This window comes from Herpailurus yagouaroundi, unplaced genomic scaffold (genome assembly GCF_014898765.1).
Source record: "Herpailurus yagouaroundi ecotype Mexico unplaced genomic scaffold, PumYag 186, whole genome shotgun sequence".
Lineage (NCBI taxonomy): Eukaryota > Metazoa > Chordata > Mammalia > Carnivora > Felidae > Herpailurus > Herpailurus yagouaroundi.
Window position 1 is genome coordinate 42,233,465 of NW_024412417.1, and position 22,883 is coordinate 42,256,347.

Genomic DNA, 22,883 nt, shown 5'->3' on the forward strand with positions numbered 1-22,883 from the left:
TTTTTCGTTTTCTTTAATTTTCGATACACAGCCTTCCCTTGTTTGTGGAATTCCTGGGTTAACCTCTTTGTTATCTTATTTTCCTTTATTGTATTTTCGAGCACCTTGTCAATTCCAAACGAACATGATTCTGTCTCGGTTCGGTGGCCTGAGAGCTGGAGAGTCTTTCTGAGAGTCGCTGACCTGGCTCTGTTCTCACAGGCTGCGTTCAAGTACGGCTAGAAACACCTCAGATCGCGGGGAGCCCCTTCTCCGTCCAGAACCACGCAGCTCCTACGAGCATTTGCTGAACGCATATGCACACGCTGCAGTTTTAGACAAAGTGTTAAGAATTTATCACATTCTACAAGAGACAAATACCTGGAGAGCTCTGATGTTTCTCTGGCCTAATAGCTTGAAACTGTTAAAAGGGATAGATCTTTAAATAAAACTGCCTTTATCGGGCAGGCCCTGTGCCAGCCAGCTTCATATGTGCTTTTTGGTTAATCTATCCACAACCATCAGGAATAGCCAGAACATGGATTGTGATGCCGTTTGGCAAATTATAAAATTGAGGTTGAGGAGGATAGGTGATTTTCCCAAAGCTGGTAAATTTTACACAGCTGGTAAGAGGCAGAGCTGGAACTTGAACACAGGCATCAGACTCCAAAGACCAATAGGGAGAATTTGTAAGATTCCCTTAGAAGCGGCATAGTATTTTCCTCATAGCCATAAACGAACACCTAAGGACGTGATTGGATTGTTGAGTTAATGGTGTTTTATTTAAATGATTATGGAAAAGATTCTTATATAGAATTGTTATTAATACTGTGATTTTTGTCCTTAATGATAACCTGTTTTGGTGATATGTTCGAGGTCGTTGGTGATACTTGACAAGAATATTAGTACTCAGAACGCAGGGAAAATGCAGTTCTCAAAAGACTGTTTTTAGCTTAATGTTTGTTTAATAAACTCAATCATTATAAGACTATAGATTTTAATAAGCTTTAGTACTGTATTATGAATGAAAACTTTCTGCATTTGGAAATGGCCAGATACCACCCTAATTGGAGTGAGGTGTTATATAGGGTAATTGTTTCCTTTTAAAAGGGCTCAAAACCAAAACATTACTTTTAAAATCACTCACTGTCTTTTGTGAATTCTTCTGTTTAAGATGGCTTTTCCCAGCTTAAATGTTATGCTTGATTTTGCTTGTGACAGAAATAGAATTAAAAATAGGCCATGCCGTTTCCTTCATCCTGGAAAATCTCTTCTTTTCAAAAGCAAGATTTCTTTGGTATTTGGCCACGTGTCAGTTGGAGGTTTATAGGTCGGGTACGCCAACGAAGAATTTCTACCTGTGGGAGAACATGTCTCTCCTCCCATAGCTCTGGCGTCTACCAAATGTCCAGGTCACCCGGTCAGTTAAACTCCACGTAGACATCTTCATCATCAAAGATAAAAAACTCAGAGGCATAGCTTATTGAATAAATAGGTTTTCTTTATTGAGGCAAGAATTTATATTGATACACATTTACCTCTTGTCCAAGTTTGCTGTTTTGAATAATGTTGTTCTGACTTTAAGAAATAGAACACAGGGTTTTAAAAGGGAATTTTTTCTCTGAGGATAGGGAATGCAAGAGTGGTGGTAATATTTGACAGAAGAATTCAGGTGAGGTCTCGTCAAAATCCATCATATTTTAATCAGTATTGCATTTTATCCTACGCTGTCTCTTTTATTTGCGTTTATCCTAAAGAAGCTCTGTTTCCTGCCACTTGGCCTGTAGTTAATTTTTGTTGTCATTCATTCGTTCATTCAATACGGTCACTGTAAGCCTCCTATGTGCCAGACGTTGACAGTACAAGGGAACGAGCAAGGCCTTGGCCATACCCTTAAGGACCTCGCAGACTCATAGGGAAGAAGGGAGGCAGAGGGGTAATTCGAGGTCCCTCGTGTAAGCAAGTTATCAGTGATCATGGGAGCACAGAGGGGTGAAATTTCAGCCTGATGTCTTCTGTTGGAAAGCCTAAAAAAGGGGATGTCAGAAAGAACCGCAGGTACATAGAATTCGCAGCATGAAACGGCAAGGCTGCTTCTGGGTCCTCAGGGAGGTGTGGAAGCTCGTCCTGTGCTGTCTCGGGTAAGTTGCTGAGGCAAGACGGTGAGAGGCTTAGGAATTTGTTCTTTATTTTGTAGGAACAGGAGGGGTGGAAATTGGAGATTTGTATGCAGGGAAGCAGCCCACTCAGATGAGCATTTTGGTGGATAATTCTGGAGGAAGGTTTAGGGTTTAGATAAGGAAGCTCTTCCAGGCAGATGAGTTAGAATATTGTACTAGTCCAGCTGAGAACTTCTGGATGATTCTAACGCAGTTAGTTACCTTAGGAATAGAGTCGGGGGCGGGGGGAGGGGGGTATGTACGAGGGAGGCTGAGGAGATCAAGGTTTCCTGCCAGGCAGAATGGTCGGTGGGATGGGAAGGCGAGAGGCACGGGCTCTGTCCAGGTGAAGGTGCCTTCAGAGCCTCGTGCAGACCAGCGGTTTGTTAGCATCTCATTAGGGCGGTGTCTCCTGTGCTGCCCATTTGCAGGTCCAGAGCCCTGTTTGAAAAGTGCAGCGAAGGAGATGAAACATCTGTGCTTGCATTTTAATGATGTCCGGGAGCTCTCTTAAGCTTCTCCCAGAGCAAATGCATTAGGTTCTTAGCATAAACAAGTTCATAAACGCCCGCTGTCTTCGCGTGGGGTCACGGAGGAGTGGCCCTGGGAGGGCATAGGTGAAGGCACGCTCGGGCAGGAGACGGGACCGGGTGGAGGTGGGTCTGGCACACTTTTTCCTCTGCAGGCACTCCGTCCAGCAATCGAATGAGCATTGATTTATCGAGCTATCCTTCCTGCGCTCCAGGCCCTGCCCCCACCCTGTGTGAAAGAATAAGCAAGACACGATCCGTGTTCACAACAGCGGGGGAGGCCGGGAGCCAGTCATTGCCACACACTCAGCGGAGGTGTGTGTGTCCGATCCGACCTGGGCGTCCCACGGGTGTGACAGACGCTGGTTTCATGGGACTGAGAAGATACAGTAGGAGAGGAGAGTCCTTTGAGCCTCACCGTGAGAAATTTCTTCAGAGATGGGTGGTCACAGACTTGTAGGGAGCAGCACACAAACCGGTTGTAATTATTGTCCTTGGGCTCAGGACACATGGCAGAAAATGAGGACAACGTGTTGCCTAGGGCCATGTCACAAGGGCCAGTGTTCTCTAGGAGAAAATATACACATGTGAGAAATTACACAGAGATTTCAGGTGTAAAGACAGTTGTTTGACATGTCTGAGCGCTGCCCCCAGGGACCTAGTGAGTTCCCCCTCCCAGGTCCTGGCAGGCTTTGTAGAGTCTGAGGTTAGCTGGATGATTGAACTGAACCCGTGTATCCCCTCTATACTAGATTTATGGTTCTACCCGATCGCATGTTAACTTGTAACGGACAACGCATTCACTGTTTTTTTTTTTTTTTTAATTTTTTTTTTTTCAACGTTTTATTTATTTTTGGGACAGAGAGAGACAGAGCATGAACGGGGGAGGGGCAGAGAGAGAGGGAGACACAGAATCGGAAACAGGCTCCAGGCTCTGAGCCATCAGCCCAGAGCCCGACGCGGGGCTCGAACTCACGGACCGCGAGATCGTGACCTGGCTGAAGTCGGACGCTTAACCGACTGCGCCACCCAGGCGCCCCAGCATTCACTGTTTTTTAAAATTCCTGCCTTGGCCTCAGAAAAATCTAAAGAGGAATTTCTTCCAGGTGTGTGGGATGGGTTAGTGTTGGTCTGGCTGTATTTCATGGACGCGAGACACACAAAAAGCTTCCATGCTGTTCTGCCATCTTGCCCCCCCCCAAGAGGAATTTCTTAATATTCAAATGATATGAGTAAGAAAACAAGCAACAAGTAGTTGGAAACAGTAAGAGCATTCAGAAAAAAAGGGGGGCTGCTGACCCCCAGATCAGTCCTCAGACAAAGAAGCCTAATGTTAAGGGACTCTTACCCATCCCCCCGCCCTGCCTTTCTTCTTTATGGTAACCAACCCGGAGTCCTTTCCGATTAAGCCCCCCAATTGTTGTCTGCCAGTGACTTCATCTGTTGCCTGCAGCAAGGTGGCAGATGATCCCCAAGAATCCCCTCTAACCCCTCCTAGAAACTTCCGAATGTATTTGTACCTGCACTCAGCTTTTCCTCCTTCTCTCCTGTCAATTCTCCTTCACACTTCCCACAGCTTTCAAGTGTTGTCCATTGAATAGAGAGCGGAAGTGCGTCCCTCTGGCCAAATCCACCTGTGAAATCATCATGAAAGAAATCATGTGAGGACTGCAAATTTAATCTTTTAAAATCTTCAGTGTAAAAACATGAAAGTCAATTAATGCAATGACCTAAACCATTTGAAAATTCAAATAAATTTCTAGCATTGTAATATCTGATGGAATAATTGAACAAGGAATGAGTCTGTAAGGCTAAAAGTGTAGTATAGCACTTCACATTTTAGTTTTTGAAGAAAGTTCCAGTCACTTACAATCTCGATTCTTTAAATAAGCTTAGAAGTAGAATTCCTAACTTGGCGAAGCCATATTCTTCCCGAGCTACGACCAAATTACTGACGAAACCGTGAGCTCCACATTGCCAAACCGCCCAGTGCAGTGACCTAGGTAACAAGCCCTCCAGATCCACCCTTGCCGTTCCATTCCCCCACCCCGGTACCCGAGAACGAGTTCTAAACCATAAGGTGGATCATGTCACTCAGAACCCCAACCCACGCACCGTGACTGGGCCATTCACTCACCGCTTCATGGGATTCTCTGTTTCCTTGCTCTCCATTCTTCCATTGGCATCCTGCAGTGTACCCACAACAAGCCGTTGGCTTTCCTGGACGAGGAAGGTTCTCAGGTGTCTGTACCTCCACTGTTCTGCACCTGCTGTCCATTCTGCCGAATTCTTATTTTTCGTGCATGTTTCCAGGACTTTTGCTTTCCCCTGCTTTTGAAACTAAATGCTGGCGTTGGCATTTCTGACAGTTTTCCCTGTCCCTTCCCGCTCCCCGCTGGGCAGTTCTGTGCCACCTCAGTGCACAGCGCCACCTCGCCTTTGCCACGGCATTTGGCACGTTGCATTATCAGTATCTCTTTAGTGGCCTGTCCCCTCTCTCGCGCCACCTCATGCCAGACTACTCACTAGACAGTGGCGCTCCTTTTCAGTTCATGGTGCTGACAGAGTGCCAGGAACAGGGTAGGCGCCAAGTGGAGGTTTGGGTTTTTAATTTAAGAATAATACTCCTGGGGCGCGTGGGTGGCTCAGTTGGTTAAGCGTCTGACTTGAGCTCAGGTCATGATCTCACCGCTAGTGAGGTCGAGCCCCGCAGCAGGCTCTGTGCTGCCAGCTCAGAGCCTGGGGCCTGCTTCCGATTCTGTGTCTCCCTCTCTCTCTGCCCCTGTCCCGCTCACACTCTGTCTCTTTCTCTCAAAAGTAAACAAACGTTAAAAAAATTAAAAATCTTACTCTTTCCATTAGGAACACCGGCTTCTTTTAATTGATTAATTCACCAGAATTATCAGTAATACCTGCCTCATACGACTTACCTCATTATTAAAATCATATCAATTTTGTTTTTGTTTTGTCTGTATCTTGTCTAATAGCTTTCTCCTTCTTGCATTGGTCTTTGGAAGATCACCAAATTACTAATCCGCCTTTAGGTACTATGGGGAACACGATGGTTTGTATATTGTGTGCTAACTGTCCTTCACTTTTATTCTTCCTCTGCCCCTGTAGAATATTCTGTTCTATCTTCTGTGAGAAGTACCGGACACATAGCTGTTCAACAAATATTAAGTTCCTCCTTTGTGAAAAAATATTAAAAAATTACGTGATCATGTAGAAAATGTATATGCCTTATTCCTGCAAAGACAGTACGATCTCTTAGTATTGATACTCATGTCACAAGATGGAACACATTATAATATAACTTCCTATTTATTTATGTTTTCCTAAGCCAAGTAAATTGAGGTTTAGTATTTAATAGATGCTTATGAAGAGAGAATAACTAAGGCAATCACTTTAAAATCAATTATTTGGCTCATACCCTCTCATACAGTGGCTTCTGGTGTTCTTCCTCTGTTGTGTAATTTTAGAAATACAGGACAGAGGTCTCCATGAGTAATGCTTTAGTAAAATAGTTAATTATATGCTATCCTTCATAAAGTTCTTAATATAGGTCAGGCATTTTGCTGGAATATGTACATATATGTGTATATATAATTTCTCATCCTTTCAAAATACTTAAGGGATTCACAGGTGACAGGTAAAGAAACAGATTCTGAGATGTGAATGAGCCTGAGTAAAATCATCGATAGTAAATTATGGAAGCCCATCTAACTCCAGGTCCTTTCTCTTACCCCTTGGCCACATTTCTCTGCTTCCACAGATCCAGTGGTGATCGTTAAATTGATTAGCATTGATAATACTGATGTTCCAAAATACTTAGATGTTATTTTCAGGCTCATTTAAATATTAATTAAATACCAATGAAGTCCAAAGTCATTATGTAATTGACTAACACCAGAAACTTAGTAATCAGTTTTAGGGTAGGATTCACACGTTCATGGACATAGATGTCATTGTAATATATCCAATTTTATCTTACAAAATGACCATTTCTCTAGACCTTTTTGAATTCCACAGTGCTTTTAAAATAACCATTGTGTGCTTGTTATTTTATCTGCAGAATGTCCTCAGTTTGAAGTCTGTCTCCATAGAATTAAGGAAGATGGCTTTTGCTCTTGCTGGGTTTTCTTTTTATTGTTGAGTTGTAAGAGCTCTTTTTATATTCTGAATATTAGACCATAATCGGATATGTGATTTGGAGATATTTTTCTCCTGTCCCATGGATAGTCTTTTCATTTTCTTGCTAGCATCCTTTGATGCATAAGTTTTTAATTTTGATGGTCTATGTTTTCTATTAGATATATCTATATTATCTGTTAGGTATCTGTTATCTATATTTTCTTCGGTTGTTTGTGCTTTTGCTGGCATATCTAAGAAACTAATGACTGATCCAAAATCACAAAGATCTACATCTATGTTTTCTTCTAAGAGTTTTGTAGTTGTATCTTGTATACTTAGGTGCATGTTGCATTTTGCATTAATTTTTGTATATGGTGTGAGGTAACAGTCCAGCTTCGTTCATTTGCATGTGGATATCCATTTGTTCTCACACCATATACTGAAAAGACTGCACTATTCACCATTCAGTTGTCTTGGCACCCTGTTGGAAATGAATTGACCATAGACGTGAGGGTTTTATTTCTGTGCTCTCAGTCTCATTCTGTTGATCTTTGTCTCTACCAGTACCTCACTGCTGTGATTACTTAGCTTTGTAGTAAATTTTGAATTGGGGAAATGTAGGGTCTCTCCTCTGGAATGTTCCCTATGTAATGAAAAAGAATGTGCATTTTACCCTTACTGGGTAGAGTGTTCTATAGATGTATGTTAGTTCTATAATTGTCTGTTAGGTATAATTGATTTGTATTGTTCAAATCTTCTATTTCTTCTTTGATCCTTTTTTCAGGCATTATTTTTATTATGGAGAGTGTGATATTGAAGTTCCCAATTATTATGGTTAAATTGTCTATTTCTCCTGGTAATTCTGTCATTTTTTTACTTCATGTACTTTGAGCTCTATTATTACTTATGTGTGTATATATTTGCATACATTTTTTGAATTATCATCTTGATAGACTTGACTCTTTTATCATTATAAGTAAATGTCCTTTTTCTCTGGCAACAGTTTTTGTCTTAAAGTCTGTTTTGTCTGATATTAGTGCAGCTACGGTAGTTCTCTTTTGATTCATATTTCCACGGTTTGGTATATCTTCTTTCCTCCTTTTCAGTTTATTTTTATCTTTGAATCTAAAGTGTGTCTCTCGTAGACAGCATATGGTTGGATCTTTCTTATTAAGCAGAATGCCATTTTCTGCCTTTTAATTTATTCCACTTAGTTTAATCCATTTACATTTAGTGTAATTACTGATAAGGTAGGATTTACATCTCTCACTTTGCTTTTTTGTTTTACCCTATGTCTTACATCTTTTTGGTACCTTACTCTCCCCTTTTGTGGTTAGGTATTTGTTTATTGTATCACTTTAACCCATTACCATTTCTTTTTCTACTTTTTATGTTTTTTTTAAATTATTTTCTTAGCCTGCCCTGCAGACTACAATTTATTTTCTAATTTATATCAGTCTTTCTCAGAATTATACCAACTTAATTTTAACAGGACACAAAAGCTTTGCTTCTCTTTAGCTCCGTCCTCTCCTGCCCACCTTTGTATTGTCACTGTCATGAAGATTGCAGCTTCCATACATCGTGTGTCCATCAACACAATTATAATTAGTTCTTCATTCAGTTGGTTTTTAAATCAAATAGGAGAAAAAAAAGTTACTACAAAAACACATCTATAGTTTTGTATTTCCCTAAGTAGCTATCTGTATCAGTGTTACTTATTTTTTCATGTGGACTCAAGTTACTATCTAATGACTTCTCACTTTACATTAAAGACTTCTTTTACTCTTTTGTGTAGAACATGTCTGCTGTTGAATTCTGTTTTTGCTTACCCGAGAATATATTAATTTTTCCATTTAAAAATTTTTTTTTAACATTTTATTTATTTTTGAGAGAGAGAGAGGGAGGGGCAGAGAGAGAGGGAGACACAGAATCCAAAGCAGGCTCCAGGCTCTGAGTTGTCAGCACAGAGTCCGATGCGGGGCTCCAACCCACGAACCGTGAGATCGTGACCTGAGCTGAAGTTGAACGCTTAACCAACTGAGCCACCCAGGAGCCCCAAATTTTTCCGTTTTTGAAGGATAGTTCTGCTGGTTATAGAATTCTTAGTTGACAGTCTCTTGCTTCTAGTACTTGAAAAGTGGAATCCCATTGTCTTCTGGCCTCCATGGTTTTTCTTGAGAAATCAGCTTTTGATATTATTGATACTCTCTTTCACATGATGAGCGGCTTCTGTCTTGCTGCTTTAAGATCTTCTCTTTGTCTTTGTCTTTCAACATTTTGATGATGTTTCTAGGTGTGGGTCTCTTTGAGCTTACCTTACTATCAGTGTTTTGAGCTTCTTGGTTGTGTAGATAAGGTTTTTCATCAAATTTGGCAAGTGTTTAGCCATTATTTCTCTTTCTAATCTTTTTGCTTCTTATTTTCCTCTCCTTCTGGGTATCTCATTATGCATATGTTCCTGTTTGATGGTGTTTCACAGGTCTCTGGGACCCTGTTCACTTTTCCTTATCCTTTTGTATCTTCTTCCTCAGAATGGATAATCTCAATTGATCTACCTTCAGGTTTACTTACTCTGTCTTCTGCATGGTTATATCTGCTGTTGAACCTCTCTGGTGAATTTTCCCTTCCAATTATACTTTGCCACTCAAGAATTACTTTGGATTCTTTACTATTTTTATATCTATATTTAGTGAGGCATTGTTATTATCCTTTAGTTCTGTAGACACAGAGTATCCTTTAGTTTTTAAAATATATTTAAAATAACTGATTTAAAGTCTTTGTCTAGTAAGTCCAGTGTCTCGTCTTCCTCAGGGACCATTTCTGGTGATTACTTTTTTCTCGTTGTATGAACCATACTTTTGTGTTCCTTTTCATATCACCTAATCTTTTTTACTAAGACTGGACATTTAGTGTGTCAGCTATGGAAATCAAATTCTCCTTCCTCCCAGTATTTTCTGTTTTCCTTTTTTTATTTAGTGACTTTTCCAAAGTCACTTTGTAAAGTTTATATTTATTATGTGTTATCACTGAAGTGTTTCCTATCTGTTACCTTAGTGGTCAGCTAATGATCGGACAGCGATTTTATTGAATGCCTGGAGACTGAGTACCAAGCAGGTTGGAATAACAGGTCTTTAAAACTCAGCCAGTTGGTTTACAACTAACTCTTTCCTTGACCTTGCCTTTCCTTCTTGTGAGAACCGCAGGGTCATCCTGAGGAGAGAGCCTAGGGTCCTCCCAGGTCTTTCCTGGGCCTGTACCTGGCACTGTGCAGCTATGTAGCCTTCTAGATTCCCAGGAGTATGTCAGAGTTTTCAAAGGGAGAATCTCATCCTGGCCCTTTTCTAGGTGGCTTTTGATTAGACTGTTGTTTGCTCCAACCACCTCAAGTAGCTGAAATCTTATGTAATTGCCTCTATTTATTTTCCTTAAATACCCTCAGGGAAAAGGCTTTTTGCACTGGATGAGTCCAAGCCAGGTCAAATGCAGTCCTCAGGGAATGAGGTTGAAAGAGCCCCTCCCTGTTCTCCTCCGGCAGTGGCCCTCAGCCTGCTGGAGTCCACTGTGGTCAAGGCTGTGGGTTTTCAAGGCTCCTGCAGAGCAGGGAGTGAAGGGTGGGAATAGGGCTCATTAAAACATCACAGAGCTCACTGCTCCTACCAAGGTTCAGCCAAATTTTTAAAAATAAATGCTCCTTAGATCTCTGCAAACCTTTTGTTAATTTCCAGAGTTTTGACACTGTTGATTCTAACAATTTTTGCCAGTTTCTTTTTGCTTTTACAGAGAGAATTTTTGGAAGTTCTTGTCATTTTCACTGATGTCACTCTTAATATTTTTCTTTACACTATAATTAGATGTGGAGTTAAATGTTAGCTGAATTAATAAAGAGTCACTAAAAGCAGAGTGGTTCTTTTTGTCCAGAAACTTTTCTGAACTTTTTTATACTTCTCCTGTTTTATTGTAGGACTATGATGATGGTTATGGCACTGCTTATGACGAACAGAGTTATGATTCCTATGATAACAGCTATAGCACCCCTGCCCAAAGGTAAGAGACCATCTCTGACTGGACCCTGTTAACAGACACTTGTGCCCTTCCACGTTTATGCACTCTGGGAACTGGATGGTGATCAGACAATGAGGGTAATTTGACTTGGCTTGCTTTGTTTCTTGTTTGTTTTAATTGGAGAGGCCCTCTCCGTCTTAGCAACTAGCATGCATCACCCCTCCGGAACTTATTGTAGTGTTAAAGCAATGAAGCTTGAAAAATAAAAATTGAAGTTTTATTTACTCTAAAGTTTTAACTCAGTGTTCAGTGTATTCTAAGGAAAAACAATGTCTTCAAAGTCTGTGGCTCTTCAAGTGCCCCAAATCATATGAACAATGTGGAAATACCCTACGTTGTCAGTGCCTGAGGAGGAAAGCCCCAGAAGTTTAGCTTGGCATTCCAAGAAGGTTTCCGTTTCTCAGCAGCAGTGATCCTGTTTTCTAACAACTTCAAAGTCATATTTGTGAATAATGAGTTAGCTCCGCTTCATTTTCTAAAGAAGTATTTACCCAGAAATAACTAAGTGTTATCAGAGGCAAAACAGAGCTTTATAGTTACCTCTTGTGATAATATACCTTGATGTTCATTGATATATGAAATCAGTGTTTATTCTGTTCAGAATGTTTTCCTAAATGCCTAGAAACCTCTTGCTTTATGTTTAAAATTCTAAGTGGGGGACAATGATAGACACATGTACAAAACAAAATAGCGGCTTTATGAAGCATAAAAAAATACAAATTGCGTGGTTGTTTTGATGAAGTATAAACCACTTCTGAGCTCACGTGGCACCAGGCAACTTTGAACAGGCAGCTGCTGTTACTCGTGAGCTCTGGTACCCAGGTTGACAAGGATATAAAATTCTTTTTCCTTTCAGGCTCAGGTCACATTTTTTTTCTCGTATAACTTGTAACAGTTGAGACCCTTCAGTCTTGGACTCCCAACTTGGTCTTGGTCTCTGTGAGTGGAAACCTCACACTGGTATCCTTGAGGGTGTTGGCGCAGCCTGGGGGGACCGGCACTGGTAGATGCTAGCCACGACGTCACATAGTATCTCATTTAAGTGTCCCGGCAACTGTATCAAGTATGGGGCACCGTTCTCACTATATAGATGAAGAAAAGGAGCACAGAGCACAAGATGAAGCCATTTGCCAGAAATCCCCTGTGGAGTGTAAACCTCTTACTTGTGTCTCGTTGAGTCTGAATGGTTACAGCAGGAGCTGACGAATCTGTTTTACAAATGGCGAACTGAGGGCTCAGAGAAGTAAAGGAGCAATCCGGAACGTGAGCCTTGACCTAGGGAGCTCGGAGTCTTAATGTTAGAGTGATAGCATTGTTAATAAGATGGATCACGAGTGTTCATCCCTTTGGTCATTTATGTAGCCAAAATTTGTTGAACCTCCGTGTGCGTCGGGGATGCTCGATGCTTGGGATACAAAGATTATGGAGGCGAACACCCTTTGAAAAGCTCACAGGCCAGAAGGAAAAAGAAAAAAAATACTTAAGAGTAATGTAATACGGTAATCGTTATGAGAGGTCTGAGGAACACTTCGGGATTTCCCGAAGAAGGCAGCGCTAAAGTCTGGTTGAGAACCCTGAGGACCTTTCACTGAGAAAGGGAAGGGTGAGTGGGAGTCACCAGGGTACAGACAGGGAAGGGCATTTCACCGAGCTGGAATATCGGGGCCCGGTGGGGGCAGCACGTGCCATCTGCAACTCCAGTTCATGGGCAGAGCTAGAAGGTGTGAGGCGCGGCAGGGAGGTGGGGGGAGGAGCGGCCGCACTCTCCCCCCTGCGCGTGCTGAGACTCGGCGCCACGGGCAGCAGGTGGCCCGGAGCCCCAGAGAGTTACACGCGAGGCGCGGTGAGTTTCGACTTGGATTCAGAGAGTCATTCCACGGCCATGGAGGGGCTGGACTGACAGGTGGGAAAGCCTCGAGGCAGGGACCAGTTAAGAGGCTGGTACATCATGAGGCCTTTAAATGTCAGGGAAGACTCACTTAAAGAGGCATCTTGCCTGACAACCCCCCGTCTACCGTCTTTGAAGTGATCTTTGCAGTGTTGCAACTCATCATACCTGGAGGAGGACGGAGGATTGTGTGAGGGTGGCACACGTTGACAAATTGAGAAGCCACTCTTGGTTAGGTGTTCTGAGTGTGCGTCTAATCCTCATGACCTGTGACATAAACGTCAGTCCTTTCAAAGAAGAAGGAAACTGTGATTTATCAGAATTAGACAACTTGCCTAAGATCACACAGCTTACCGGCAGAGGAGCAGACTTTGAACCTGGGTCCTGCCTACACGTGTCCCCTCACGCCATGTGCCCCCCCAACAGCTGTCCCCCCCCCCAACCGGGTCCCCCCCCCCCCACACACACACACAGCCTTACTGGGTGTGACTAAGCAGCTGCTCTACTGGAAACTCCTGGAAACTAAGCAGCTATACGATGGAGGTTGACAAGATGGTTTTATGCACTGTATTAGTTTGCTAGAGTTACCGTAACAAAATAACCACAGTCTAGGCGGCTGAGGCAATAGAATTTTATTTTCCCACAGTTACAGAGGCTAGAAGCCCAAGGTCAAGGTCTTGGGGGATTTGGTCTTTCCTGAGGCTTCTTCCCTTGACGTACACATGGCCGCCTTCTTGCTGTGTCCTCACGGGGTCTTTCTCTGTGCATGTGCATCTCTGGTCTCTGTGCATGTCCACGTTTCCTCTCTTCCAATGGCACCAGTCAGATTGGATGAGGACCCACGCACAGCCTCATTTTAATTTAATCACCTCTTTAAGGGCCCCATCTCCAAATACGCTCCCATTCTGAGGTACTGGGGGGTGGGGCTTCAACATACGATTTGGGGTGGGGGCACAGTCCAGCCCATCGTATGCACATACTGTAACACTTGGTTTAAGCACAACACTGAATGTCTCAGAATTAGAAATCTGGTATAAACCAGTTAGGATACCAAATGTTCAAATCATCCCCAGGACCAAAAAGTGAGTACTAACAAGGAAATCACCACCGATTCTTTTTCTCTCCCTCTCTCTGCCCCTGCCCCCTTTCTCAAAGTAAATAAATAAATGTAAAAAGAAGAGGAAATCACTACCACCGTCCTCTTCAGCGACTTGAGTGTTTACTCTGTGCTTGGTACTGTTTCGTGGGCTTCACATCAATTCTCTGTCCCCTCTCAGCGTGCCCCGGAATAGTGCAAAATTCAAGTCTAAACATGCCATTCCCTTGCATACAGGTTCCGAGAGGTTAAATGGCTCATCATCCACACTCGAAAGGCTGAGCAGTGGTACAAACTCACCTTGGTCCCAAAGCGTTCTCTTTGTACTTTGTTGCATTGCCTTTCCAGTCTGCTTGGATCTCAGTGGCTGGAATTAATTCCAATCAGTATGTCCCATAAACGGTCTTCAAAAATCTAATACTTTGTGATGCTTTTGAATCCCCTAAGAATTAGGCCTCCCATCTGATCAGGAAGCATTGCCTTGTCAGACGTGGACTACCTCTCTCAAACCTCGAATTTCATTTCTGCTGCGTATTATTGTGGGACCGGACTGATGGAATTAAGGGCCTTATTTTTCCGATTGTACGTTAGTTCCTTTCGGCAAATAGCATTCACCGCCACCCCTCTCAAGGAGCACACAGCCTTAGTGTTCACTAACAGAGAATGCCCCAGAACACTTGATCCGTGGTCTGAAAGTCCTGGACTTTGCCACTTCAGGTCCTGTAAAATCAACTTCGGACTTCAGTAGTCCTCTCACGTGTGCGTCTAGTTCAGTGTTACTGCCGAATTCTTTCCTTGGTTGGTCTCCTCTTAGATCGAGAGCTGTTCTGAAGACGTTCTTTGACGCATGTTGTGGAAGAAAGAGCACAAGCACAGGTTGGACCGCACTGTCCACCGGTGGCAGCTCGCGCACGTGCCCGCCGAGTGCTTGCAGTGTGGCTGGCGCGGTGGGTGTGCTGGGCGTGTAGGCCACGCGGCGGCGTCCGAAGACTTCGTAGGAGATAGACGATGAAATAAACACCTTGCTAAAATTAATTTTGCCTGTTTCTTTTTAAGAAAGCTTTTCTTAAGCTTTTTTAAAATGTTTATGAATTGGAAAGAAAGAGTGGTAGGTGGGGGAGGGACAGGGAGAGAGGGAGAGAGAGAGAATACCGAACAGGTTCCACGCTGTGACCACAGAGCCCGACGCAGGGCTTGAACTCGCGAGCTGTGAGATGGCCCTTGACCTCCCGAGCCAGCTGGGCGCCCCTTTTGTTCTTTTTAGCGTGGCTACTAGCGAACTTTAAACTACAAATTTCTCGTAGATAATGCAGCCTTACGTAAGACCGCAGCTTGCTCTGTCTCTGCCGAGACAGCACAGCGTGGTGTCTCTGGATGAGGTCGCGCACCCCTGGGGTAAGCAAACCAACACACCAGGTACAGAGAGGGCCAACACATGGTCATCCTCGTAAACTTCTGATGTTTTGTGTCGCGTGGAAACATAACTTCTTAATACTGTGGTACACGTGCTACACGTGCATGTAAACGGTCACAGTTACGAGATCAAAAATGGTTCTCCTGGGGCGCCTGGGTGGCGCAGTCGGTTGAGCGTCCGACTTCAGCCAGGTCACGATCTCGCGGTCCGTGAGTTCGAGCCCCGCGTCGGGCTCTGGGCTGATGGCTCAGAGCCCGGAGCCTGTTTCCGATTCTGTGTCTCCCTCTCTCTCTGCCCCTCCCCCGTTCATGCTCTGTCTCTCTCTGTCCCAAAAATAAATAAACGTTGAAAAAAAAAAATGGTTCTCCTGATACGGATGTGATACGGAAGACTTTTGGAGATCCGGGCCACGGTGGTTAAGAGACTGGTCTACCTGTATTTAGACCCCACGTTAATATTTGCTGGTTATGTGGCTTTGGGCAAGTTGTTTGACCTCTCTCAGCCTCAGTTTGTAACGTGTGCAACTTTGCTGCTTCTTTAGACGGCCAGCCTGAAAGTTGCATCAGTCAGGAAAGCCCACAGTCTCTGGGAACCATGGAGAGGGAGGCATGTCAAACACAATAACTTATGGGAGGCACCCAGGGCAGTGGGCGTGCCAGGCAGTTGGGGCAGTGTGGGAGGCACCCGGGGAAGTGTGGGAGGCAGTTAGCACCGTTGAGCTGAGTAAACACCCGCTCTCCTTCCCCAGTTCAAAATCACTCGGCTTCTCATTTCACACAGGGAAGGCACCAGCAAATCCGGAAAGAGTGTGTGTGAGTAAACGATTTACAGGGAGAGTGAGAAGAGAGGGACCTTGCAGAGGGCATGGCCAGTGTCGGTATTTACCGTAAACAGATTAGCAAACTGAGCAGCCGTAACCCACTTGAAAACACAACAGAGCAAAACAGCAGGCCTCTATGGCTGGCCATTGGGTATTATTACCTGCTGTGGGAAGGGGTCCCTTTCAGTAATGACGTTTAAACTTCATGAGCTGGAATCATTTTAGGACGCTGTTTTGTTGCACAAATACCAGTTTCTCTCAGGAGGTTTTACAAGTTAGGATTTTTTTCTCCCAATTTTCAAATACCTTGTATTAAAATTAGAGTACAAATGAGACTCCCTGCAGAGTGAGAGAAAATTCGGTGTAGTTCAGCTACATTTCCCCATTGATTTTTGTAATGACCTTGGTAGTGCTGATGTTGTGGTGTAAAACAAAGCATTGTTTATCTAACTCCACACATTTAATGAGTACCAAGCTGTCAAGACAGTTACTGTGAAGAGAAATGGGAACCGTTCTTTATGATATTGGAATTGTTCTAATACACGCTGGTTCAGAACTAGTTATTGATTGATTTTGGACACACCTCCCGAATAGCTCTGGTGAATAAAAAAGAGCAGGTGTTAAATGGCCTCAGCCCTCAGGGACCTGCCTGCCCCTGCTCTGACAGGACTGGAGTCTTCACAGAAGTCCTAGTTTTGACTCTTGGAAACCCTTTGTAAATATATCCGTTTCGTTCTCAATTAGATGGGATTAGTTCTTCAGCGGATGTTTTATTTATAATCCTACTGACACTTGCCGTTGCACAGCACGGTGACCGTAGCTGATAACACTGCGTTAGACTCGGTGAGTTTGCCGGGAGAGTAGATGCCAGGTGCGGTCACACACAAAACGGTAACTTGGCGAGGCCAAAATAGGTCAAGAGCTTTAAAAACTATCACAGTGTTGTAGTTGGTGTGTCTCATAATTGTAAATTCGCAAAGGAATATTTGATCCCTCCTGTGATCACAAAGTAGCACAAAGGCACACACTGCACAATATCGGTTTCAGTAAGGCACATCCGTGTGAGTGTGAGGTCTTTCTCCTCTGTGTTCACTTTAACCTTAGAAGGTGGATATGATAATCCCCATTTTAGTCTTGAGAAAACTGAGACCCAGAGAAAGACTTAATAAGTGACCTGAGTTACCCATTTGGTGACTATTGATTTCAGTCCTTTCTCTTTCCGTTACAGGAATGTCCTCCCAAGAGTAGTACATGTATCATTAATGTTTCGCAACATGCTTGCAGGTGGCACACGGCCAGACCTTTTTTTTTAGATAAAGGTCTGATGAGTTTAAAGTTACTGGGAAAATAATCAGCACGTCCTGTCAGGCACATGATTTTATGAACGTTGCTGTAATTCGATTACGATACATTAAAGCGGAAACAAAGTCTGTGTAGAAAGTGATGTGAGGTCACTAGGTGGGTGGGTGGTGCCCATGATGGCGGACGTCCTGCCACAGGTCCGGAGGTGCCGCAGGGTGGCCGACACCACAGTCAGTGTTTGTCTCCCTGGGTAATGAATGGCCAGCTAGGGAGCGCCACTGCTGCCATGGGAAGGGTGGCCAGTGGGTCCGAGGGCCGTGTTTAGGTCTCCCTGTGAGTTACTGAACTCTCGATACTTTGTACTAAAAGCAAGCCAAGAAGTTTTATAGCTTCAACAGGAAATTCCTTAGAATTAACAAAAAAGGAAATAGGGAAATCTTCCAGATTCATTAATTTGGCACACATTGAAGCAATCAAGTATCGATTAAATACTTAGGAGCATTTGTTACTGTACCAGATGTCCTTGTGCCCGCCGTTTCGTTTTATCCCCAAGAACCTCCAGAGGAGCGTCAGGCTTTACTTTTACAAAGAAGGAGACTGACGCTCAGGGAATGTGAACTTGACCAAAGTCACCTAGTTGACAAGTCAGGCCTCCCACGCAGCTCTCTTAAAGCTCGAGCCCGTGTTCTTTTGCTTAACTTGAAGGCAACAAGTGGCAAAACCTGGCCCTGTAAGTGTGGAGAATACCCAAGTCCTGTCCTCCCCTCCGCTCCACGTGGCATCTTCACGGCGATCTTTACAAGCACGTGCAAACATAGGCGAGGGGCGGACACAGGCTAGTGGTAGTAAATCAACTGCCACTGTCAGTGCACTCTTTCGTGTTCTTGAGAATACACGAGATTTATCGCTGAGGAATTGCGAAATAATGGCGGTATGTGGAAACAAAGTCCACCGGGGAGATGTACTACATCATTTGGATTTCGCGCTGCCATCTGCTTAATAGCGTTGAGAAGGCTGAAACGGTGCTTATGATCAGCCATTCAGAGCCGCGACAGATGCTGCGAGCCCGCGCACAGGCCAGGAGCGTCGCTGCTGAAATGTAGGCTATGTGACAGGGTTTCCAAAAAGTTGGCGTGCTGGTGAGCAAACCCCAGCTTTACACCTTCGCTATAAAATTGCGATCTCCTCGGGGGCTCCCCCTGTGTTTCCTTCCGCCTTGTCCCACACATCCTTAAAGTGTATTTTTGTGGATTTGTAGACTTTCCCTAACAAATCCTCTATGATTTAGTTAAATTGTGGCATGATTTAGTCTCAAAGATGGGGCGGGGGGCGGGGGGGCTATAACACCCCCGTTCAAAGCAAACCAGGATTTGAATCCCGGCTCTGTCCATCGCTTCCCTTGCTGCGTGGTTTGGGCCTGGTCACTTGTTCAGTCTTTTCTCATCCGTCAAACGAAGACAGTGTTTGACTCGTAAGATGGTGATTGGCTGGGACGGCAGGCATGATGTACAGAGCAGAGGTTCGGTAAACTCGCTCACGTGGCACGTACTGGCCGCCACACATTGTGCATTTCGCAGCCTGGTGGCGGTAGGTCCCTGTTACCATCCCATTGTACAGAAATGAGGAAATTGCGGCACGGAGGCCGTGGAACTTCCCTGAGGCTCCTGGAGAGTAAGTGCTAGCTAGAGGTGGCCTGTGAGCGCAGACAGTCGGAGCGTTCTTCTGTACTGTCTGCCGTGCACCGGCTGCTGTTAGGAGTGCTCGGTTACCGCATCTAGAAACTTGTACAGACTTTTTCCGAGGAAGACTCCAGTCGGTAAAATCCCAACAAATAATCTGAATAAAATTATGCATGCCGTTTTGATTGCCTATTTGTGAGACCGAAAAGTATTGAAGGCATCATTTAATTTGGATGATTGGAGTCCTAAAATGTTTGGAGGGACAGACGTGAGGTCAGAGCTTGAAGTTACTTGTGAAGAATGATTTATAATAGAGAACGTCAGGGCGCTTGAATTTCTCAGAATCTAGTCAAACCTCATTTACCGGACTCACAACTTGAGAGGCTGAAATAATTCAGACATAGTACAGATTGTATTTGCCCTTCTGTTTGTCACCACGGAGGGACATGTTCCTTTTGGAAAGTAATTTACAAGTGTTCATCAAGAACCTTAAGTGTCCATAACCTTTGACTCCATATTTGCACAGTAAGTGTCTGAACTTATTTTTCGGTGAGTGTCTGACAGTGGAAGTATGCTTACCAGCACTTTAACGCGAATAAGTAGCTCCTGGCAGAGTTCAGGGAAGGAGATACGACATTTTAGATGTGGGGAAAAAAACCTATACGTATCACCTTGGCCGAAGTAACACCGATAAAACAGTGCCTTAAGGAAGGCTGAGTCAAGACTTGGTTCATGAGGATGGAGAGCTAGCTCCTGGCTATGAGTCACAGCTCTGTGTCGGCCAACAGTGCAGCTGAGGCCACCTGACCTAACCTACGCTCGGGTTCCTTGTCCGTAAAACGCGGGTGATGCTAACAGTAACTACCTTATAGGACTCTTCTAGAGTTGATGAGTTTAAGTATACGGAAAGCACTTTGAACAGTTCCTGGCACATTGTAAATGCTATCATCAGCTGTCATCACTGTAATTATCTAAAAATCCTTGGGGCTTAGAGTCTGAGATTCAGAATTTTTGAATTTTGGAAAGACAATGTGGTTACGGACCATCTGTTACTCAACTCTGGTGGAGGCTTATGCTTCTCCAGGAGAGCGGTTACCCCTTGGATTATTTGAAGTTTAAGATCAAGGAAAATGTGATTACAGAGAGATGAAAAGCATGTATGGCAAATTGAAAAGCGAAGAGATTTCTGAAGAGGGACGTGGTGCTCAGCCTTGGCGGTTACCAGTATAACAAGATTGTTCGTGCTAGCAACTGACTGTTAAATAGGATGGATTAAAGGATTAGTGAAGGACCATCCCATACATTAGAAGTCATCACGGTGGCAAGGACTCTCTCGATTTGGCCCCGATTTTGTCTGTAGCCTCATTCAGGTCACCCACCGATACAGTCCAACCTTATGTTGAATTGTTCAGTCTCGGCTTGTGGGTAATTTGCTCGATCACACATTCAGTAGGTGTCAGAGCGTTAAGTTATGAGAGTAAATTTAATTCCTTCATGGCTCCTTCAGTTATTTTCCCTACATAGACCTTTTAAGGACATTGTGGTTGTTTGGCGTATTTGTATAAAAATTAGATGTGATTTCTTTTAGACTTTTCCAGAATGGCACAAACAGGATGATTTGCTTTTCTATACATTTTAGTCCTTGCCACATCGCTTGCATGAGCAGCGGGCTCCCTGAATCAGTGGTTTTCTCATCCGGCACGTGTCCCTGACCCTGTCTCCGTGGCACATCCCCTTCCTTCCATGTCCTGTTACGCACTAAGCCGACCTTCTGTGTGTTCAAAATGCTCTCCTTGCCCCTCCTCTCCAGTGTGCCTTCTAGACTGTTGAGACTCTGTCTGCTTTTTATACAGAGAGGCCCTCGAGAGACCGTTTGTATTCATCTTTCTGTTCTCAGTACCTAGTGCAGTCTGGTCAGACAAGTGATCTACCTGTGTTTTCAGTTAAACTAATAACATTCAAGAAGTCAGCATCTGTTTCAAAAGTTCCTTTACCGGAAACACAGTAAGAAGTCTGATGGCATTGAACATCTCCTGTGAAAATGCATGCAGTCCTCCCTCCTCCGGCTGTGTAGGAGCATCCCTGATAACAGTCGTAAATAAAGAAAAAGCAGGTGCCCCGACCAGTCTTCTGTTTATTTTTTTTTAATCTGGGTCTTGGTGTAGCACAGCTATCTGGAAGTTTTTAGACTCTACAGGTAACTTCGATGGGCCAACGATGCCAACGTTGAGGACTACCCTTCTTGACTAATAAGCATTATGTAATGAGGTATTATTTATACCTTCCTAGTGCCTGGCAGCTAGTTGCTAAGTAAATGTTTGTTTCCCAAAGAAATAAGTTATTGGCATTTCTGTAACGTCTTCCATTCTTTCGTTCAGCGAATGACTGTTGAGTACCTACTGTGTGCCAAGAACTCTCCTAGATGCCTGACAAGTGTCAGTGAACAAAAAGGATAAAGGTTGTGCCCTTATAGAGCTCAAATCTGGTGCTACTCATGTCTAAATATGACAGTCATGCTTAGCTTCATGGAGGAGGTGATCTAAGACTTGAACGAGGTGACAGTTTGCCCCGGGGACATCTGCAGGAGCAGAGGCCTGTGGAAAAGATCCCTGGGGGTCCATCTCATGTATTCTGGCATCTTTAAGGGCCGTGTTCTGCCCTTTGAACTTATAATTTTAAGTTCTTTGGGTAGAAAACTTCAAATTTCCCTTTGGAATAAGATATTTTTGAATGATTTGGGACAAAATGTTTTCACTGTCCAAGAACATGCTGTAATGGCTTCCTATCCTTCTATCTCAGTGTGGTTGAAGGGGCTTGCAGAGTTAAATCTCTGAAGTTACAGGAAGAGACTGTTGCCTACACTCACTGACTCCCTGGCCTGTGGCAGCTTTGGTTGGCAGGATAATGGCTCTCAAAAATGCCCACATCCCAATCCCCAGGATCCATGTTTCCTTACGGGGCAGCAGGGACTTTGACTTTGCAGATATGGTCAAGGATCTTGAGGAGGGGAGACTCTCCCTCATGATCATAACTGAAAATTCTTTTACCAAAATATATTAGCACATCAAAACTCGGTTACTTTCCACAACCAAGTAGAGTTTATCTCAGCAACGCAAGATTTCTATCGTACGTGAAAGTCAATCCGTGTAATTCGCCACATTAACTAAGTAATGGAGAAGAATCATGTGATCGTTTCCACAAATTTGGGAAAGACGTTTGACAGAATTTAACAAACAGAGATGTGGGCAAACTGGAAATGCAGGGCAGTTTTTCCCAAGTTGATAAAAGACATCTGCCAGAACACACACACACACACACACACACACACACACACACACCCTCAAGCTGACATCAGACTTAACTGAAACAGTCCCTGCTTTCCTGCCAAGGCTAGGGGCACAGCAGCTTTGAGAGCCCCCGCTTGCACTCGTGTTGTGCTGAGAGGCCCGATCTGTGCAGGAAGGTGAGTAAAAAGGAATGATAGGCATACAGACTGAAAAAGAAGAAGTTGACTGTCTTTATTCACTGATAACTTGATCAGGTGGTTGCAAGTCCTAAGGGACCCACGAAAAGACTATTCAGACGAATCAGTTAGTTTATCAATTGTAACGCAGTCAGTATACAAGTCCTGTGTTTCCATGCACTAGCAATTAACAAGTGGAAGACAGTCCCCCAGAGAGACCATGTGCTGTAGCATTGGAAAACATAAAATACATAGGACCATTTTTAAACAGCTTTATTGACACATATTTTACATGCTGTACAATTCACCATTGAAATTAAAAAATGTAATTACTTTTAGTAAATTTGCAGAGTTGCGCAC

At 43.8% G+C, this 22,883-nt stretch overlaps 1 protein-coding gene across 4 annotated transcripts in view; it reads left to right on the forward strand.

Moving 5' to 3' along the window:
* KHDRBS3 (KH RNA binding domain containing, signal transduction associated 3) overlaps positions 1-22,883 on the forward strand; it is a 189,789-nt gene that overhangs the window by 136,086 nt on the left and 30,820 nt on the right. For 2 of the 4 annotated variants that reach the window (XM_040494484.1, XM_040494482.1), the window contains exons 7-8: positions 10,761-10,843; positions 14,660-14,875. In XM_040494484.1, coding sequence (XP_040350418.1) covers positions 10,761-10,843; positions 14,660-14,813 — 237 coding nt within the window. In that variant the 3' untranslated portion in view covers positions 14,814-14,875. Of the gene's footprint in view, positions 1-10,760; positions 10,844-14,659; positions 14,876-22,883 lie in introns of those variants that run through there. The other 2 variants (XR_005796647.1, XM_040494483.1) reach the window with 1 other exon arrangement.